The 16,168-nt window shown below is 39.1% G+C and overlaps 1 protein-coding gene across 1 annotated transcript in view; it reads left to right on the forward strand.

Annotated features, from left to right (window-relative positions):
- Positions 1–16,168, forward strand: part of RMND5A (required for meiotic nuclear division 5 homolog A) — a 67,170-nt gene that overhangs the window by 24,082 nt on the left and 26,920 nt on the right. The window contains exons 2-4 of the mRNA XM_017857569.1: positions 2,050–2,192; positions 13,257–13,391; positions 14,846–14,946. Of these exons, the coding sequence (XP_017713058.1) occupies positions 2,050–2,192; positions 13,257–13,391; positions 14,846–14,946 (379 nt within the window). The remainder of the gene's footprint in view (positions 1–2,049; positions 2,193–13,256; positions 13,392–14,845; positions 14,947–16,168) is intronic.

Below are 16,168 nucleotides of genomic sequence, written 5' to 3' on the forward strand. Positions count from 1 at the left end.
TAGAACTTAAAGTATAATAAAAAATAAAAAAATAATAAAAAAAAATAAAGTTGCGGTTGCTCCACCCACACATGCTCCCCATCTCTCTTACCCTGCTTTTTCCCCCCAGGTAGCATGTATCATCTTTTGTTGTCATTTATAGTTTGCTTATTTTGTGTGTTATGTCTCTTGCCAGAAGTTAAGTTCTTGGGAAGGGATTTTTGGTTATTTTGTTTCACTGCTGTACCTGTCACATATAATGAGTGCTCAGTAAATATTGGTTAAATGAGTGGGCATCCTTGGGCTGTTGTACTCTTGGGCTCCTTGTTCAAATTCTCAGGTCCCATCCCAGACCTATTGAATGAGAAACTCTGGGGATAGGGTCCAGCTACTTTGTTTTAACTTTAAGTGATTCTGAAGTAAATTAAAATTCAAGAACCTCTGCTATATAATGTTGGTTAGGATTTCAGAAACCAGGCCTGTTGCTTACAGGTGGGAATATGTAGATATAGAGATAAATGACAAATACCATAACTGGATTTGTTTTATCTGTCTCTTTTTCTCCCTTCTTTTTTTTTTCCTGCTGTAGGAACAAAATTTGGAGGGAGGTAGCTCAGGGAAAGGATGTAAACTGTAGTAACTTTTGGTTGATCATGTGTGTCAGGGGTCTTCAAAACCACCTTTAGGTTCCAGTGATTCATTAAAAGAATTCACACAATTCAGCATATAATCTTAGCTAAGATTTATTACAACAAAAGGGTGCAAAGCAAAACCACCAAAGGGAAAAGACTCATGGGGCAAAAGTCCAAAGTTAGGCAGTCCAGAGTTAGGCAGTGGGTGCCCTGGTGACCAGCCTCCAATAAAAATCCTGGGCACTGAGTTTCTAATGAGTTTCCCTGGTAGGCAACCGTTAACACTTCTCACAACCCATGGCTTAAGCAGGAATTAAGCATGTTCCGTGTGACTTCACTGGGAGAAGACTGTTGGAAGCTTTCTCCAAGGCAGGAGAAAGCCAGGTACTCACTGCCCAGCAGGTATCAAAATTCTAGATTCCCAGAAGGAAAGCAGATGTTCACCATAAACCACACTGTACAACAGTTTAGGCACAATGAGCCATTCTTTTCAGCTAGGGCAGGGGTCCCCAAACCCCCGGGTATGTACCAGTACCCCTCCGTGGCCTGTTAGGAATCAGGCCGCGCACAGCAGGGGGCAAGTGGCGGTGAACGAGCATTACCGCCTGAGCCCCACCTGCTGTCACATCAGTGGCAACATTAGATTCTCATAGGAGCATGAACCCTGTTGTAAACTGCACATTCGAGGGATCTGGCTCGCGTGCTGCTCATGAGAATCTAACTAATGCCTGATCTGAGGTGGAACGGTTTCATCCCGAAACCATCCCACCCAGCCCTCGTCCGTGGACGAAATGTCTTCCACGAAACTGGTCCCTAGTGCCAAAAAGGTTGGGGAACATTGAGTTAGGGAATGATGGGAACACTCCCAAACTCCCAAGTTTCTGTATGTCAGCCAAGAGACGACTTTGTAAGCAGGACTCTCTAAGGGTAGCAGTCTATGACCTGCTGTGTTAACTCTTTTCTGCACATGGTGGTATCCAGGGAAGTTTGTTTTCTTCTACTTCTTTATATGGAATATGATGTGTTTGCACTAAATCATCTCTGTTGAGGAAATTTAGTAACAATCAGAACGTTTTGAGAATGACTTGAACAGTGTCACTGGATTTAATAAGTGAGTTTATTCACTTAGACTTATTTTCTCAAAAATAATAGTGCCTTGACAGTATTATTCACAGTCTGTGCTGGTTTTGTAATGATAAAATGATTTCTTTCACAGTAAAATTTTCTTATTTCCCAAAATAAAAAAAAAAATTATATCTTTCTTAGTATCCATTTGAAAAATCACATCTATGAATGTGACCATCAGCTTCAAAGCAGATACTGAGTTTTCTTCACTTTTCTTCCATCTTTTGTGGTCCAAAAGGCCTATTAGAAACTTGCCATTTTGGGGTTTGTTTTAATGAGTAACCAATCCTTTTTTTTCTTCCTTTTTTAATAGGCCAAGATGCTGAATTATCAGGGACACTTTCACTTGTTTTGACACAGTGCTGTAAAAGAATAAAGGATACTGTTCAAAAATTGGCCTCGGACCACAAAGACATCCACAGCAGTGTTTCTCGGGTTGGAAAAGCCATTGATAAGGTATGGTATTGAAGGAAGTGTTTTGTATTTTTTAGCATCATTCTCTTTCTTCTGTCAGTACTTTGATAACACTAGCTTTCACAAAGTGTGCTATTCCTGTCATGTTTGCTTTTGATAACTTTTGCAGGTCTAGTTTTACCATGTTATTCTCACTCAAATTCCCTGTTGCTATTATTTAAAAAATAAAAACAAAATTAAAACTCCCTGCTTTTATAGCTTTGTTGTTTATCCATTTGAATACATGACTAGAGCTCCTAGGATCGTGATGAATAAAGTTCCAAAGAAATTTTAACCCAATATGTGGGAGTTTGTTTACCAGGAGTAACTTTTCCTAATTCCTGAGTAATTCCCTAGCTGTGACTCTGTCCCTGTTATGGGATGATTAGAATAACAGTCTTGTATCAGTCTCCCCTGCATCATCCCAACTGTTTTCTTCCTATGAGCATCCCAGCTACTTTTGAATTTTGCCTTCTGTGTGAATGAGTGAGTGGGTTGGTTGCTAGGCAGTGAGGCTGGTCACTTTTATTTGATGTTTTTTTTTCTTGTGACATTTTTTGAGTAAGCCATCTTTGACCTGGTGGTTGATTTATAAGCAGTTATCATTTTTAGTACTGGCGGATTTTATTCATGGAGTTCATAGTCCTATTGGGGCCTAAGAGAAGTAGCGCAAGGTTGCTGTGTGATACCTCTGACTACTTCAGACATAGGGGAGATTGTGACTGGTCAAAGGTGTTTCTCTTCACACATCGTAAACTTCTGAGAGGGTAGGAAGAACTTCTGAGGAGTGCCCTTTGTAGCAAAGGCATCTTCTAAACAGTCCTATGAGTTACTTAGTCTGTACTCACAAGAGTGATAGTTGTAACAGAGGTAATAGAAGCTCATTGAATCTGGAGAGTGGTTCTTGTAACTCATAGGTAGGCCCAGCTGTTAGAAATTATCCCGTGAAAAGGCTAGGCTTGATGCTGTTTGAGTCAAGACTATATGCTTATAAGACATTACTGTTCACTGGTAGGTGTGGTATGACAAGACCGTGAGTGGCAGGGGCTCAGAGGACTTGTTTTGGTAGTCGTGGCTTACAGAAGTGTTCGTGACCTTTCAGAAAGTTCTCACCACTCCCATAGTGGTGTGAGGGGTTTGACTCGGCCAAAGAGTCAGAGGTTGGTTTTGGCAGCCACAGGGTTCCAGCCACATTGTTATATCAGTGATGGCAGTCACCAGCAAAGTCTGGGAAGGCAGTGAGTATTCTCTGAAATGGTTTTGAGGTTGGGAAGCCTGTTTGGTAACTCCAAGAGAGTGAACACAGTTTTAGAAGTGGGTTTGACATCAACCCTATTTGGTGCTATGATACTTGAAGTCTTCAGTTGGTTCCTGGAGTGGTTGTTGGTGTGTGTGAGCTTAAGAACTATGGGAGTGGTGGTGGGACACTTCATTTTCTTCCAGCAGCTGTATCCTTCTAGAATGTGATGGGGCACTTTAGAGATGGTCTTAAATCACTGTGGGTGAAGAGCCCTCTGTTCCTCTAGAGGTACAGTAACTACTTGTGGTGTCTTCTAAGAAGATTCAGATTTTGATGTTGACAGTGACCAAGGCATCCTGGTGATTCTAATGGCTCAAAGTTCAGAGAAAACCCCGGTAAGTTCCTGGGGACATCTGCATGACCACCAGTCTGCTTGCAATTATAACAGAGGGTCAGCATTTGGACAGTAGAACCAGAGGTGCTGTGACAATGAGAAGAGCTAAAGCTTCCAAGGCAGCCAATCAGAGATTCTTGGAATAAGGGGGGATGGACTCAGCAACTGTAATTGTAGTGTGTGGGCTACTGACCAAGATCTGGAGCAGTTGGGCAAACAATTCACCAATTATGCTTTCTGCAGCTTGTAGGGTGACCATATATGTCCCCGTTTCCTAGTTTATGTTTGTTGTCCTGTCATGATTATCAGAACCTTCTTTTGCTCTTGTCCTACTTGCTACTGGTGCCTGGCTGAGCATATCTTACTCCAGATCTAGCAGGTCTTTATAGATATTCATAAGGGTTGTCAGATATTTTGACTAATCTTTAAGGCAAAACATTGTCTGGATGTACTTGGTGCCAAAAATGGAAGTATCTTATTGGTAATGGATATCAAGGGAACACATTTATCATGAATAATCTACATTCTGGCTTATTTGGGCAGGGGGATGTGTTCGAGATGAAGATTCCTAATTATGTATTTTAATTTACTTGTTGCTCTTTTGAGGACAGTATTTTTCATGCCCTTGGAAGTTATAAGGACTTTTTCAAGTAAATCTTTTACAGTTTCTTTCAAAAAATTGGGGTGTTTTTGTTTGTTTGTTTGTTTGTTTGTTTGAGATGGACTCTCGCTCTTTTGCCCAAGCTGGAGTGCAGTGGCACGATCTCAGCTCACTACAAACTCTGCCTCCCAGTTTCAAGCAATTCTCCTGCCTCAGCCTCCTGAGTAGTGCCCAGCCCCAAAAATTGTTTTATGTTCCTGTGAAAGTAGTTTTGGTTCTAGGTGACCTGGATTCTGTATTCTTCTCATCCATCATATGAAACTGTATTATTTAGTCTGCAGGGCATGATGGCTCACAGCACTTTGGGAGGCTGAGGCAAGCGGATCACCTGAGGTCAGGAGTTCAAGACCAGCTTGGCCAACATGGCAAACCCCCGTCTCTACTAAAAATACAAAAAAATTAGGCACATTCCTCTAATTCCAGTTACTCGGGAGGCTGAGGCAGGAGAATCGCTTGAACCCGGGAGGTGGAGGTTACAGTGAGTCGAGATTGCACCACTGCACTCCAGCCTGGGCAACAGAGCGAGACTCCATCTCAATAAATACATACATACATACATACTATATTATTTAGTTGACACTGAATAGTGTTTGTGGTACTGTAGTCTACCACCACAGAGGAAAGCCTGGATCTTTTAACTCAGTTCCCTAATATCTTTCAGTATATTTTCTCCCCATATTTTTGGCATCTACTTGGCCTCAGCTGAAGAGGAAGCTATTTCCTCAATAGAAGTACCTAGACATTGTGAATGGGCTTCTCACATACATGAGGAATTCCGTGTAGGCTGTGTCACATAAGACTCCATTGACTTGTTAAGTCCTCCAGGAGCTCTTTGAATTTGAACCTGGTAGTTGTGTAAGCTCTGGGCAGCCTGTTGTAAAGGCTGGGTGGACCTGAATTGGTGGTGACCAAACAGGATAAAGCTGAATCCACTGTGGCACAAGACTTTCAAGAACCACACCAAACAGACCTGAGTAATAAACTGGAATGTCCATCAGCCTATGCGTACCACTTTATGAACACGTGCTCCCACCCTCACAGGATGAGGACAAAGAAGCCAGTGGCTCCTTTATGAGCAGACTGGTTTTGAGTGAGAAACAGTACATTTTAGTCATGCTCAGTGATACTTTTTCTTTTATATTTTAATACTTATGTTTTAAAGTTCTCTACATCGTGTCTCTGAAAATGTAAGCAGAATAGAAGCTTCTGGTGGTGTGAACCAAGATACTGTTTGGCTTTTAATTATTATGAACAGTGTCTCGCTCTCTTGCCTAGGCTGGAGTGCAGTGGCACCATTACAGCTCGCTGCAGCCTTGACTTCCCTGGGCTTGACTGGTCCTCCCACCTCAGCATCCCAGTTCCAGCCAAGTAGCTGGGCCTACATGCACTTGCTACCATGCCCAGTTAATTTTTTTCATTTTTGCGTAAAGATGTGGTCTTGCAGTGTTGCCCAGGCTAGTCTTGAACTCCTGGCCTCAAGCGGTCCTCCCACCTTGGCCTCCCAGTGTTGGGATTATTGGTGTGAGCCACTGTGCCTGGCCCATTATTTATTTTAAATAAATAATATTTGCTCTGTGACAATTTTTTTTTTTTTTTAGTAAAGATAATGTATTGGGCTGTTCTTAATTTCCTGTCCCATTTTTAGGTAATCTAGAATTCAGTCCAGTTTAGGGTATTTTATTTAGTATTTTATTTAGTCAATTGACTTCTAAAGTTTACTTCCTAGGAAAAGTCAACAAAAATGATTATTGCTTTAGACTTCTAGGTATGTGTGCATATGTGTTAAATAGTACTAAAGATTTTAATATATAAAATCTGATGTGGTATAATTAAAAGTTGACCACATAGTACATGTCCCTTATAAGATTGCTGTTTTGTATACATAAAATAACTGGAAAAATTCTGAGGCTACGTGAAAGAAGTTTGCTGGAATAGACACTGCTTGTTATAAAGTAAAGGTAATTGCTGTCTTACATTTGGCTTGGAAGAATGGGTCAGATTTAGAGCAGCAGAACAGTGAGATGAGATTTTTCCTTGAGACTGGAAAAGGGCAAAATAGCAACTGTGAGAATATGCCTGACTCATGTTTAAGATGCTTCAAGATTGACTTGATTAGAGTGAGTGCTCCTGTTGGTAATAGGGAAAGGCAAATGATGGAAGGCCTAAGAGGTGTGAATTTGATCAGATGATGAAAGTAGTTGAGGGTTTACTTGACCTCATTAAATAGGATGAAAACAGACTAAGTAGTAGTCATAAGTAGGAGGATAATGGCTATCATATATTGAGTGTTGACTGTGTTCCAGATACTGAGCTAAGTGCTTTACATACATTTATATCCCATGATGCGGGGACATTATTCCCATTTTATATATGAGGAAACTGAGACTCAATGATAGGAAATAACATACCCCAGGTATATAATTTGAAAGTGGTGGATCAAGGTTTGGAAAAAGTTTTCACTCAAGAATCTGTTCTTAAACACTGTGCTATAATAGGAAATCACTGAGGCCATTGCAGAACTGGTAATGTTGAAGGGGAACAATAATAGTTAAAAAAAATTTTAAACCTCATTGTCTAAGCACATATTTTGCCACTGGGTGGAGTATCTACATTGGTGAGGCAAAATGCTGACTGTATTAAGGAATGAATGGAATAATGGTATAAAAAAATGACATGTAGAATATTTTGATAGTTCTGGGTGAGCAGTCCAGAACTGACTTTTATGTAGGTATGTGTGTGGTAAACAAGGTATGTGTGTTGGGTAGAGAGGGACAGAAGAACTTAATATCCATTAAACTGTGCTAGCTAATCCAGTCGGCAATTTGCATTTAAGTGCTTTTAAATTAATGAATATTACTATCTCTGTATGCTTTTGTGTATTTGTTTTTATTTATATTTTCTAATAAGGATTTTTTAAATACAGAAGCAGAAGGTTTGGTGGCAACCTGCCTCTCAGATTCACGTTTGGTCAGGTTTGGCCTGGCTCTCAGATTCAGCTACTGTGTATTAAAGGTTTACTGATAGATGGATACTCATAGAGGTTTTCATGTACATTATTTACCTTAATCTTCACCAAACACTTGTAAGGTCAAGATTATTGTCTCTAGATACAGATGTGAAAACTTAGATGTGTAAGGAACCTGCCTGAAGTCACAGAGCTGGGATTAAAAACCCAGATTTTAAGATTTAGAGGAACCTTTCTCAACTGGAGGTTCTTGAGATAATTCATCCCTAGTGCCCTGAGGGCGCCCACTTTATGCATGAATTTCTCTCCTTTCCATAGAATGGTAAGAGATACATGTCATACTTGGGAGAATTAATAAAATAGCCACAGAAAGGCAGATAACTAATAGTGGAGGGATAGGGATGCAAATGGGACAGAAAGGCCTGGCAGAGTGGTTTGGCACATTACTCCCTCACTTTTTTAAATAAAGTAATAACATAGCAGTGTGAATCTACCTTTCTCTTAATGTTGATAACCAAAGAAGAGGTATAAATACCGTGAGGAGAGTATGGAATGTCTGCATCAAAAAAATGCATCTACAAAATGCTGATTATGACACACTACAAAGTTTATTTTCCAGCCCTTGGTTTGTAAAGCACTGCTGTCTGGTATATGCCTCAGTATGGGTTATTTCGTCATAGGACAGGTGCCTCATTATCAGCTTTACTAGGTATTGTAAAATTTTCCCCTGAAGGGTTTATACCAATTTACAGCCCTACCAAACACGTATAACACACTTCCTGCTTCCTCATTTCTCACCTACACCTGGTATTATCAGACTTCAGATGTTTAAAGATTAATCAGATGGGTGTGAAGTAGTATCTAGTTGTACTAATTTTGCCTTTCTTTGACCATCTTGAAGGTGGGGCATCTTTTCATGTTTAACATTAGGAATTTCTTATTTGTGTATTTCATGTTCTGTCCATTTTTTCTGTTGTCTTTCTTATTGAGAGATGTGTGTTTGTTTCAAACTCTTCTGAATACTAATCTTGTGTGGTTTGTATGCGAAGTAGCTATCGTCTGTTAGTCTGAGGGGAACCAGAATCCAGGTCTTCTTACTCTGTTAAGTATCCTTTGCTGTCTACCTCTCACTGCTAAACCAGATTAACTGGATGCTTAAAAGGGAAATTAATTCCTGGTAGGTGCAACAATAGCACATTGTTGGTTCATACACTAATTTTTCTTCAAAGTAGATGGAGAAGTTTCAAAATACATGTTAATGCTATTAGGGAATTGGCACTTAGGAATTAAATACTGAGTTTTACTGTATATTGTTACCACTGTCTGCTCAGTCATTATAATTTTATAGAATATATTTGAGAAACGGATTGGTTTTTGGTGGTAAACAGTGAAAGCCATTCTGACTGATTCTGACTGATGTTCATGATATGGCCAAAGAGGTAGGGTGGCCTGTTTAGATCTCACAATTTCATAATGATGTTGTATCAAAGTTATTTACTCCTCTCCTGCCTCAGCTTCTAGATTTAGTATGTCCTGGATTTCTCCTTCCAAGTCAGAACATCCTCTCCGGAAGGACACACCCTTGGATGTGTGCTTTTTTGCTTTTGGTTCTTGTTTGGATCCTTTCTTCCCAATTAAGAACAGGATGCCAAAGCTTTTCTTTGCTTAAAAAATGTGAAAAGAAAAAGTATAGTAAGACAGAAGATGTTAATTATAGATGGTATTTCTCTTCATTAGCCACTTCTTGGGTGGTTTGCAGTGCTGTGGATTTTCTGGACAGCCATGCAAACGAGTTTGGTTACCTAGCAACAGAAGCTGGAACTAATGCCAGCTCTGATGTAACAGTGAGTAAGAACCTGCAGTTATAACAAAAGGAGTTTGACTCTGTATTGCATTGCCTCAACCTCTGTATATTTTATAATCTTAGCTTTAATTTTTAATGCATGTGACCAGAAAATAAGCTATGGAAGTTTACTTATCTACCTCAGTAGTTTATACTGGAAAATCAGAATGTAGAAGGGAGCTCAGAAGTGTCCAGAAAACAATTGAATGCATTGCTCATGCTTCTTTTCCAAGAGCAGCAAATAAGTTACGAGCTTGAATGTAGTTAGATTTTGAGTGTAAGGGTGTTTGACTTTTCTTATCTGTGTAGTAGTGACCATAGTAAGCCTTAAGAAAATGGAGGTACACATAGGGCATCGTTGTAAAACTTTGTAGCAAACCCAAAGAAAATTGTTTAAATATTAGACTCTTTTTGTAATTTTCTAGGTGATCAATATTTACTTTTGATATGTATATTAAGGAAAGAATTCAAGGGATTATTTTGTTTGATGTGAGCAGATACTGTCAGATGGTAGCTTATTAAAATTCTGACCTAACATATATATATTACCAGATAAAATTGTTTCAACGTGATCTGTGCTTTGAGCTGACCAGCGTGTCTTCCAGAGTTGTTTTATTTTATTTTTTCCTAAGGAATAGGTACTAATAAATTTGTTGTTTGGGGAAAAATCATTAAATGAATAAGTAGAAACCTGAAGGTTGTATTTGGATTTAATGCAGTTGATAAGATAGTGAGAGGACTTTCTTAATTAATCTCTTGATTCTTTGCTTATACTATGCATTTAGACATTTAGAGAGTTATAGGCAGGTTCCTGAGTTTGTAATAAATTGTTTTCAGATCTTTAGAAACCCATTCCTTTATGCTTCTGAATGGCCCTTTGGGAAGTAGAATTTGGGAGAGAATAACATTGATCAGCCTCTGAGCCTCTACTCCAGAAGAGGCAAAAAGTAGTACCACCTCCAGTGTTCTAGTAGTTATAGACAGCATAAAGATAAAATAAGTTACTTTTAAAAAAAAGATGAACTGTTATAAAATTAGCTCTCAACAGGCAGAATCTGATAAATAGAAATTAAACATGATAATCTTATACAAGCAGTCGTGTGTGCTAGGTAACAGTTTCTTCATTATGTGCATGGATGCTGTTGCTTTAGCATCTAGGTACCTTGTATTATTTCTTTTTTTTTTTTTTTTTTTTGAGATGAAGTCTTGCTCTGTCTCTCAGGCTGGAGTACAATGGCGTGATATCGGCTCACTGCAACCTCCATCTCCCTGGGTTCAAGCGATTCTCCTTCCTCACCCTCCCAAGTAGATGGGATCACAGGCACCCACCACCACGCCCAGCTAATTTTGTATTTTTAGTAGAGACAAGGTTTCACCATGTTGACTCCTGACCTCAGGTGATCCTCCCACCTTGGCCTCCCAAAGTGCTGGGATTACAGGAGTGAGCCACCATGCCCGCCCAATTATTTCTATTCTTTAGGTTAAGTACTTGGCTAAGAAAAATGTCTGTGAAAAGAAAATGAATAAAAATTAACACTGACAGTACTCTTGGTTTTTTGTGTTTGTTTTGTCTTGAGTGATTCCAAACCTTAATGTATGTATTCAGTTTTAGGCTACTGTTTTCATGTCTAGAAATAGGGTAGATAGCTCTTTATAGGGAGAAAAGTGTGCTTAATTTTGGAGAAGAGCACTCCTGCATTGTGATTGTAAATGGTGGGTTGTTTGTAGTTGCTGTTAATAGTTACTTACTGCCTGTTCTTATATGTCGTATAAAATAATCCCATATTGGTTGGACTGTATATTTAAGCATGATTGACTAGGATTGCAATTTTCGTTAAATCTAAATGGCCTTGTCTAGTTTTTTGTTTTTGTTTTTGCTTTTTGTGAGACGGAGTCTCGCTCTGTCACCCAGGCTGGAGTTCAGTGGCACGATTTCCGCTCACTGCAAGCTCCTCCGCCTCCGGGGTTCACGCCATTCTCCTGCCTCAGCCTCCCAAGAAGCTGGGACTACAGGTGCCCACCAGCACGCCCGGCTAATTTTTTTGTATTTTTAGTAGAGACGGAGTTTCACTGTGTTTGCCAGGATGATCTCGATCCTCTGACCTCATGATCCGCCCGCCTCGGCCTCCCAAAGTGCTGGGATTACAGGCGTGAGCTACTGCGCCCAGCTAAGTTTATATGTTTTTAAAAAGAAATGCAAAACATTTATTAGGGAGCAATGCCTATGAAAGATAAAGGGTGCTGAATTAGGTAGGGAGAGCTTTCACACTGTGATGTACGTTTGCTCTTCTTTCACTCTTGATGTTTCATGTTCCTTCTGTTGTCATTTCTTCTGTCTGAAGACTTTAGCAATGCTTTTAGAGCAAGTCTGATGGCAGTAAATTCAGTTTCACTCCGTCTGAGAATGCCTTTATTTCATCTTCATTCCTGAAGGATATTTTCACTGGAAGTAGAATTCTAGGATGACAGTTCTTTTCTTTCAGTACTTGACAATCATGCCACTTCTTTCTGACCTCCATAGTTTCTGTTGAGAAATCTGTAGTCATTTGAATCATGGTTCCCCTGTAAGTAACATGTCACTTTTCTCTGGCTGCCTGCAAGATTTTTTCCTTTATCTTTAGTTTTAACAGTTTGAATGTGAGATGTTTGGGTCAGATTTCTTTGAATTTGTCCATGTTGGAGTTCACTGAGCTTCTAGAATCTGTATTTATGTCTTTTGCTAAACTTGGGAAATACTCTTTAACTATTTTTTCTATACCGTACTGTTTCTCTTCTCCTTGTATTCTGATGACACACACATTAGATCTTTTATAATTTTCCCACAGGTCCCTAAGGCTCTGTTTTTGTTTTGTTTTGTTTTGTTTTCTGGTGTTCAGATTGGACGATTTCTGTTGATCTTCACTGACTTTTTGCACTGCCACTTTGCTTCTGCTGTTGAGTCCATCCAATGAATTTTTTATTTTGGTTACTGTATCTTCTTTTTCCTTGCTAAGTCGCTCCCTTTATTTCAAGATTGATTGTATTTTTATAATAACTGCTCTGAAGTTTTAGATGGTTCCACCATCTCTGTCATGTTGGCATTGGTGTCTGTTGATCATCTTTTTCCATGTGAATTGAGAATTTCTTGGTTCTTGGTATGCCAAGTAATTTTGCAGTGTCTTGAACATTTTGAATATGTGTTATAGTACTCTGGGTCTTATTTCAGTTCTGTGGAGAATATTGGTATTTTTGGTTTAGCAGGCAATCAACCTTGTTGGATTCAGGCCACAAGTTCTAGCCAGTCTTTTCTGGGTTGTGGTTTCAATGTTAGTTTTGTTTCTAAAGCCATTACAGTTATTTAGATTTGTCCTGTGTGTGTACCACCTGGTAGCCAATATGATACCTAGGAGTTAGGTCTATTCCCTAGTTCAGTTTTCAAAATCTGTAGTATGCTGTTTCTAGTCGGGACCATGCATATATATCTCAAAGGCAAACCCAGAGGTGTACATAAACCACTGTCTTAACTACTTGGCCATCCCCCTGCAACCACTTTCAACCTCAATACTGCAGTTGTTGGGATGTGCCATGGATTATTATGTTGATAGGCATGTGTGTTTTTTCTCCTTTTTTCCCCTCCCATTATAGACAGTGCTGCAGTGAGCATGCTTTTACAGGTCATCGTTGCATTCCTCTAAAAATATTGCTGTATATAATGCCTAGAAATCAGTTCATTCGCTTGATTCTATTTTATTCATGGACGCCATTATTAAATCTACTTTTAAAAAAATTCTCTAAAATATACCTATTGACTCTTCTAGCATGACAAGTTTTAGAAAGGAGCAGTGGAAAATTCCTTCCTGTGATAAGCTATAAATTGCAGTTGGGTACTTACTGGGGTATCTCAGACTGAAACAAAGACCATTTTTTTCCTGTTAAGTGGGGTGAAAATAATCTATTTATGATTCTCTTTCTCTTTTTTTCCCAGAATTTTGATTCTGACATTAGCAGTGTGGGAATAGATGGCTGCTGGCAGGCAGACAGCCAAAGGCTTCTCAATGAGGTGATGGTGGAGCACTTCTTTCGACAAGGAATGCTGGATGTAGCCGAGGAGCTCTGTCAGGTAACAGTGTGCCCACTGGGAGGATTTGAGAAAGAAGCAAGGGAACTCGTTGGAGTTTACAGTATTTGCGGGGTGGGGTTTTGAATCTTCCTCTAGCTGTAGATAGATTTTTTTAATATTTAAATTATCAGAGATGACCTTATTTTACTAGGAGTGTTTTTGGGAATTTTTTAAGTGGCAAAAATTATAGTTCTAGAACTTGTTACCCAAATCATTTTTTCTTGTTCCTGTCCCAGAATGTGAGTCTCAGTTCGTGAAGCAAAGGGCTCAGAAGTGATACTCTTTTTTCCTTTCCCTTTTTGATAGAGAAGGTTAGTATAGCAGACAAGAGGAAAGGGACAAAAACATTGATGTTTGTTCTTCTGTTCTAGCCTAGCTTAAACAATTTTATCAAATGAATTTCCAACTAAAATTTTTTTACTTCACATTAGCAGCATTTGTCTTTTATTTCTATCACACATGAGTTAGGACTCTGGAACAGTTTACCAATGCCATGTAGTCATAATAGTAGCAGCTGCCATATATTGAGTGCTTACCTTAAGCCAAGCCCTGCCTTTATTCCTTGCTGCAGTCCCATGAAGTACAAATTATTGTTTCCATTCTACAGATGAAAAATCTAAGGTCTGGATAAATAAGTTGCCTGAGGCCTTAACAGGTTCTTTGTGAAAGAACTGGGATTCAGTCCCTGATTCATATGTCTTCACACTACGTTCTAAGCCACCATGTGCTGTTGCATTTTTGTTTAGAAGCATGAAGGACTAAAAGAATTAAATAGTTTAAAAGCAGTCTGTAAACCAAACCTCTAAGCTAAGCCTTTTCTGTTTTAAACAATTCAGATAAATGATAACTCGGTTTTTCTCTGTACCTTACAGGGATTTTGTATGTGTGTGTCCATGTAATTTCCTGCAGTAAACTGTCATTGAGGATTGTTTGCTTTTAAGTAACAAAAGACCCACAATCACAGTGGCTTAAGCAAAAGTGAAGTATTTTTCTTCACAGAAATAGGTAGTAAGACGTCCATAGCATGTTTGGTAGCTCTGCTTCGTGAAACTCTTAGGGACTTAGCACCTTGTGACTCGGTTATCCCCAGGGTGTCTCCTGTCTTCAGGGTCTAAAGATAGCAGCCAAAGCTCCAGCCATACCTTTGTATCCCAGGAAGGGGCAGAGTGCATATTTATATTTCATTGGTCAGAACTTAACGTCCTACAAAGCCATACCCAGCTTTATTCCATTTGCTTATGTACCCTGCTGAAATTTGGGAATTCCACTGTGGAAAAGAGGGGAAGAATGGTACTAGAGGGCAGTCATCAGTCTCTACTATAGGGAATTATCTTTAATGGCTTGCCCCATATTTTACAATCTAGAATATACTTAATCACTAGCTCCTTACCCTGATTAATGCTAACAAAAGTCCTTTCTGTTTTTGTGTGTGTGTGTGTGTGTTTTTTTTTCAGGAATCTGGTCTTTCTGTAGATCCAAGTCAGAAAGAACCATTTGTGGAGTTAAATAGAATATTAGAGGCATTAAAGGTCAGAGTTCTGAGACCTGCTCTGGAGTGAGTATTGAATTTGCTTTCTTTTGAGTACTTTCAGAACTCTTTGTAAGAAAACTCAATCAGAAAACACATTAGAGATTTTTAGATATATTTATCTTACCTGTGGTAGACTTCAGAGAAATCAAAGGAGAATTATTTATTTTGGCTAAGTGAAATATGGGGGGTGTGCAATATGAGAAAATGATTAGAGCTTATTTCACTTATCAGTTGGTCTGAATTCCCATGAGAGAAAAGGGTTTTCTGTTTCCAGGCTACACCACCACTTCGTGTGGGCTGGCATTACAACAAGCTCTATTGTTCAGCCAGTGCAAGTTTGATATTTAAGCTTCCATAATACGCTGGGTTTTGCTGGGTTTTATGCTAGCATTCTAAGAAATTATTGGTTATTGGAACTAAGTGGTGTGGATGAAGAGAACAAATATTTTTGTAAAGGTACTACATTCATAATTACTGTGGATTTTGGTAATTGACTATGAACCTCTCATTGATAAGAATTATCTGAAATTACTGAGTAAGCTATAATAAATATTATTATAGAGCAGAGTCAGCAAACTTTTCCATAAAGGGCCAAGTAAGAAATATGTGGCTTTTCTGTCCACATAAGGTCTCCGTCGCATGTTCTTCATTTTATTTTACAACCCTTTAAAATTTAAAACCCATTTTGGCCATCTGCTATACAAAACAGACAGCAAGCGGAATTTGGCCTGTGCCATAATTTGTTGACTCCAGCCCTAAAATTTTTTAGTGCGAGGATTACCAAGTTATTTGTAATAAATAGTTCATAAACTAAAGGGAAGAAACTGGATTATAGAAGCAGTGATTTGTTGTGAGGTTATAGCTTTAGAATCCTCGTATTTTAAAACCAGAAAAATTAACCATTAGTGTTACGGAAGTTGACTTTTATAAAATGTGCACTTTTTCCCTTAAAATTTAGCTCCACTAACCCATTTAATTCTTCATAGCTTAGTTTTTTCTTTCTGATCATTTCTCAGTTCTTTTTCCTTTTTGAAACAGGGTCTCACTGTCACCCAGACTGGAGTGCAGTGGCGTAACCACAGCTCACTACTGCCCCAAACCCCCAGGCTCAGGTGATCCTCCCACCTTAGCCTCCCGAGTAATTGGGACTACAGGACTGTGCTGTTATGCCTGGCTAATTTTTAAAAAATTCTTTTTGTAGAGACAGGATCTCACTATGTTACCCAGGCTGGTTCCGAACTCCTGG

Source organism: Rhinopithecus bieti, unplaced genomic scaffold, assembly GCF_001698545.2.
Source record: "Rhinopithecus bieti isolate Rb0 unplaced genomic scaffold, ASM169854v2 scaffold_46389, whole genome shotgun sequence".
NCBI lineage: Eukaryota > Metazoa > Chordata > Mammalia > Primates > Cercopithecidae > Rhinopithecus > Rhinopithecus bieti.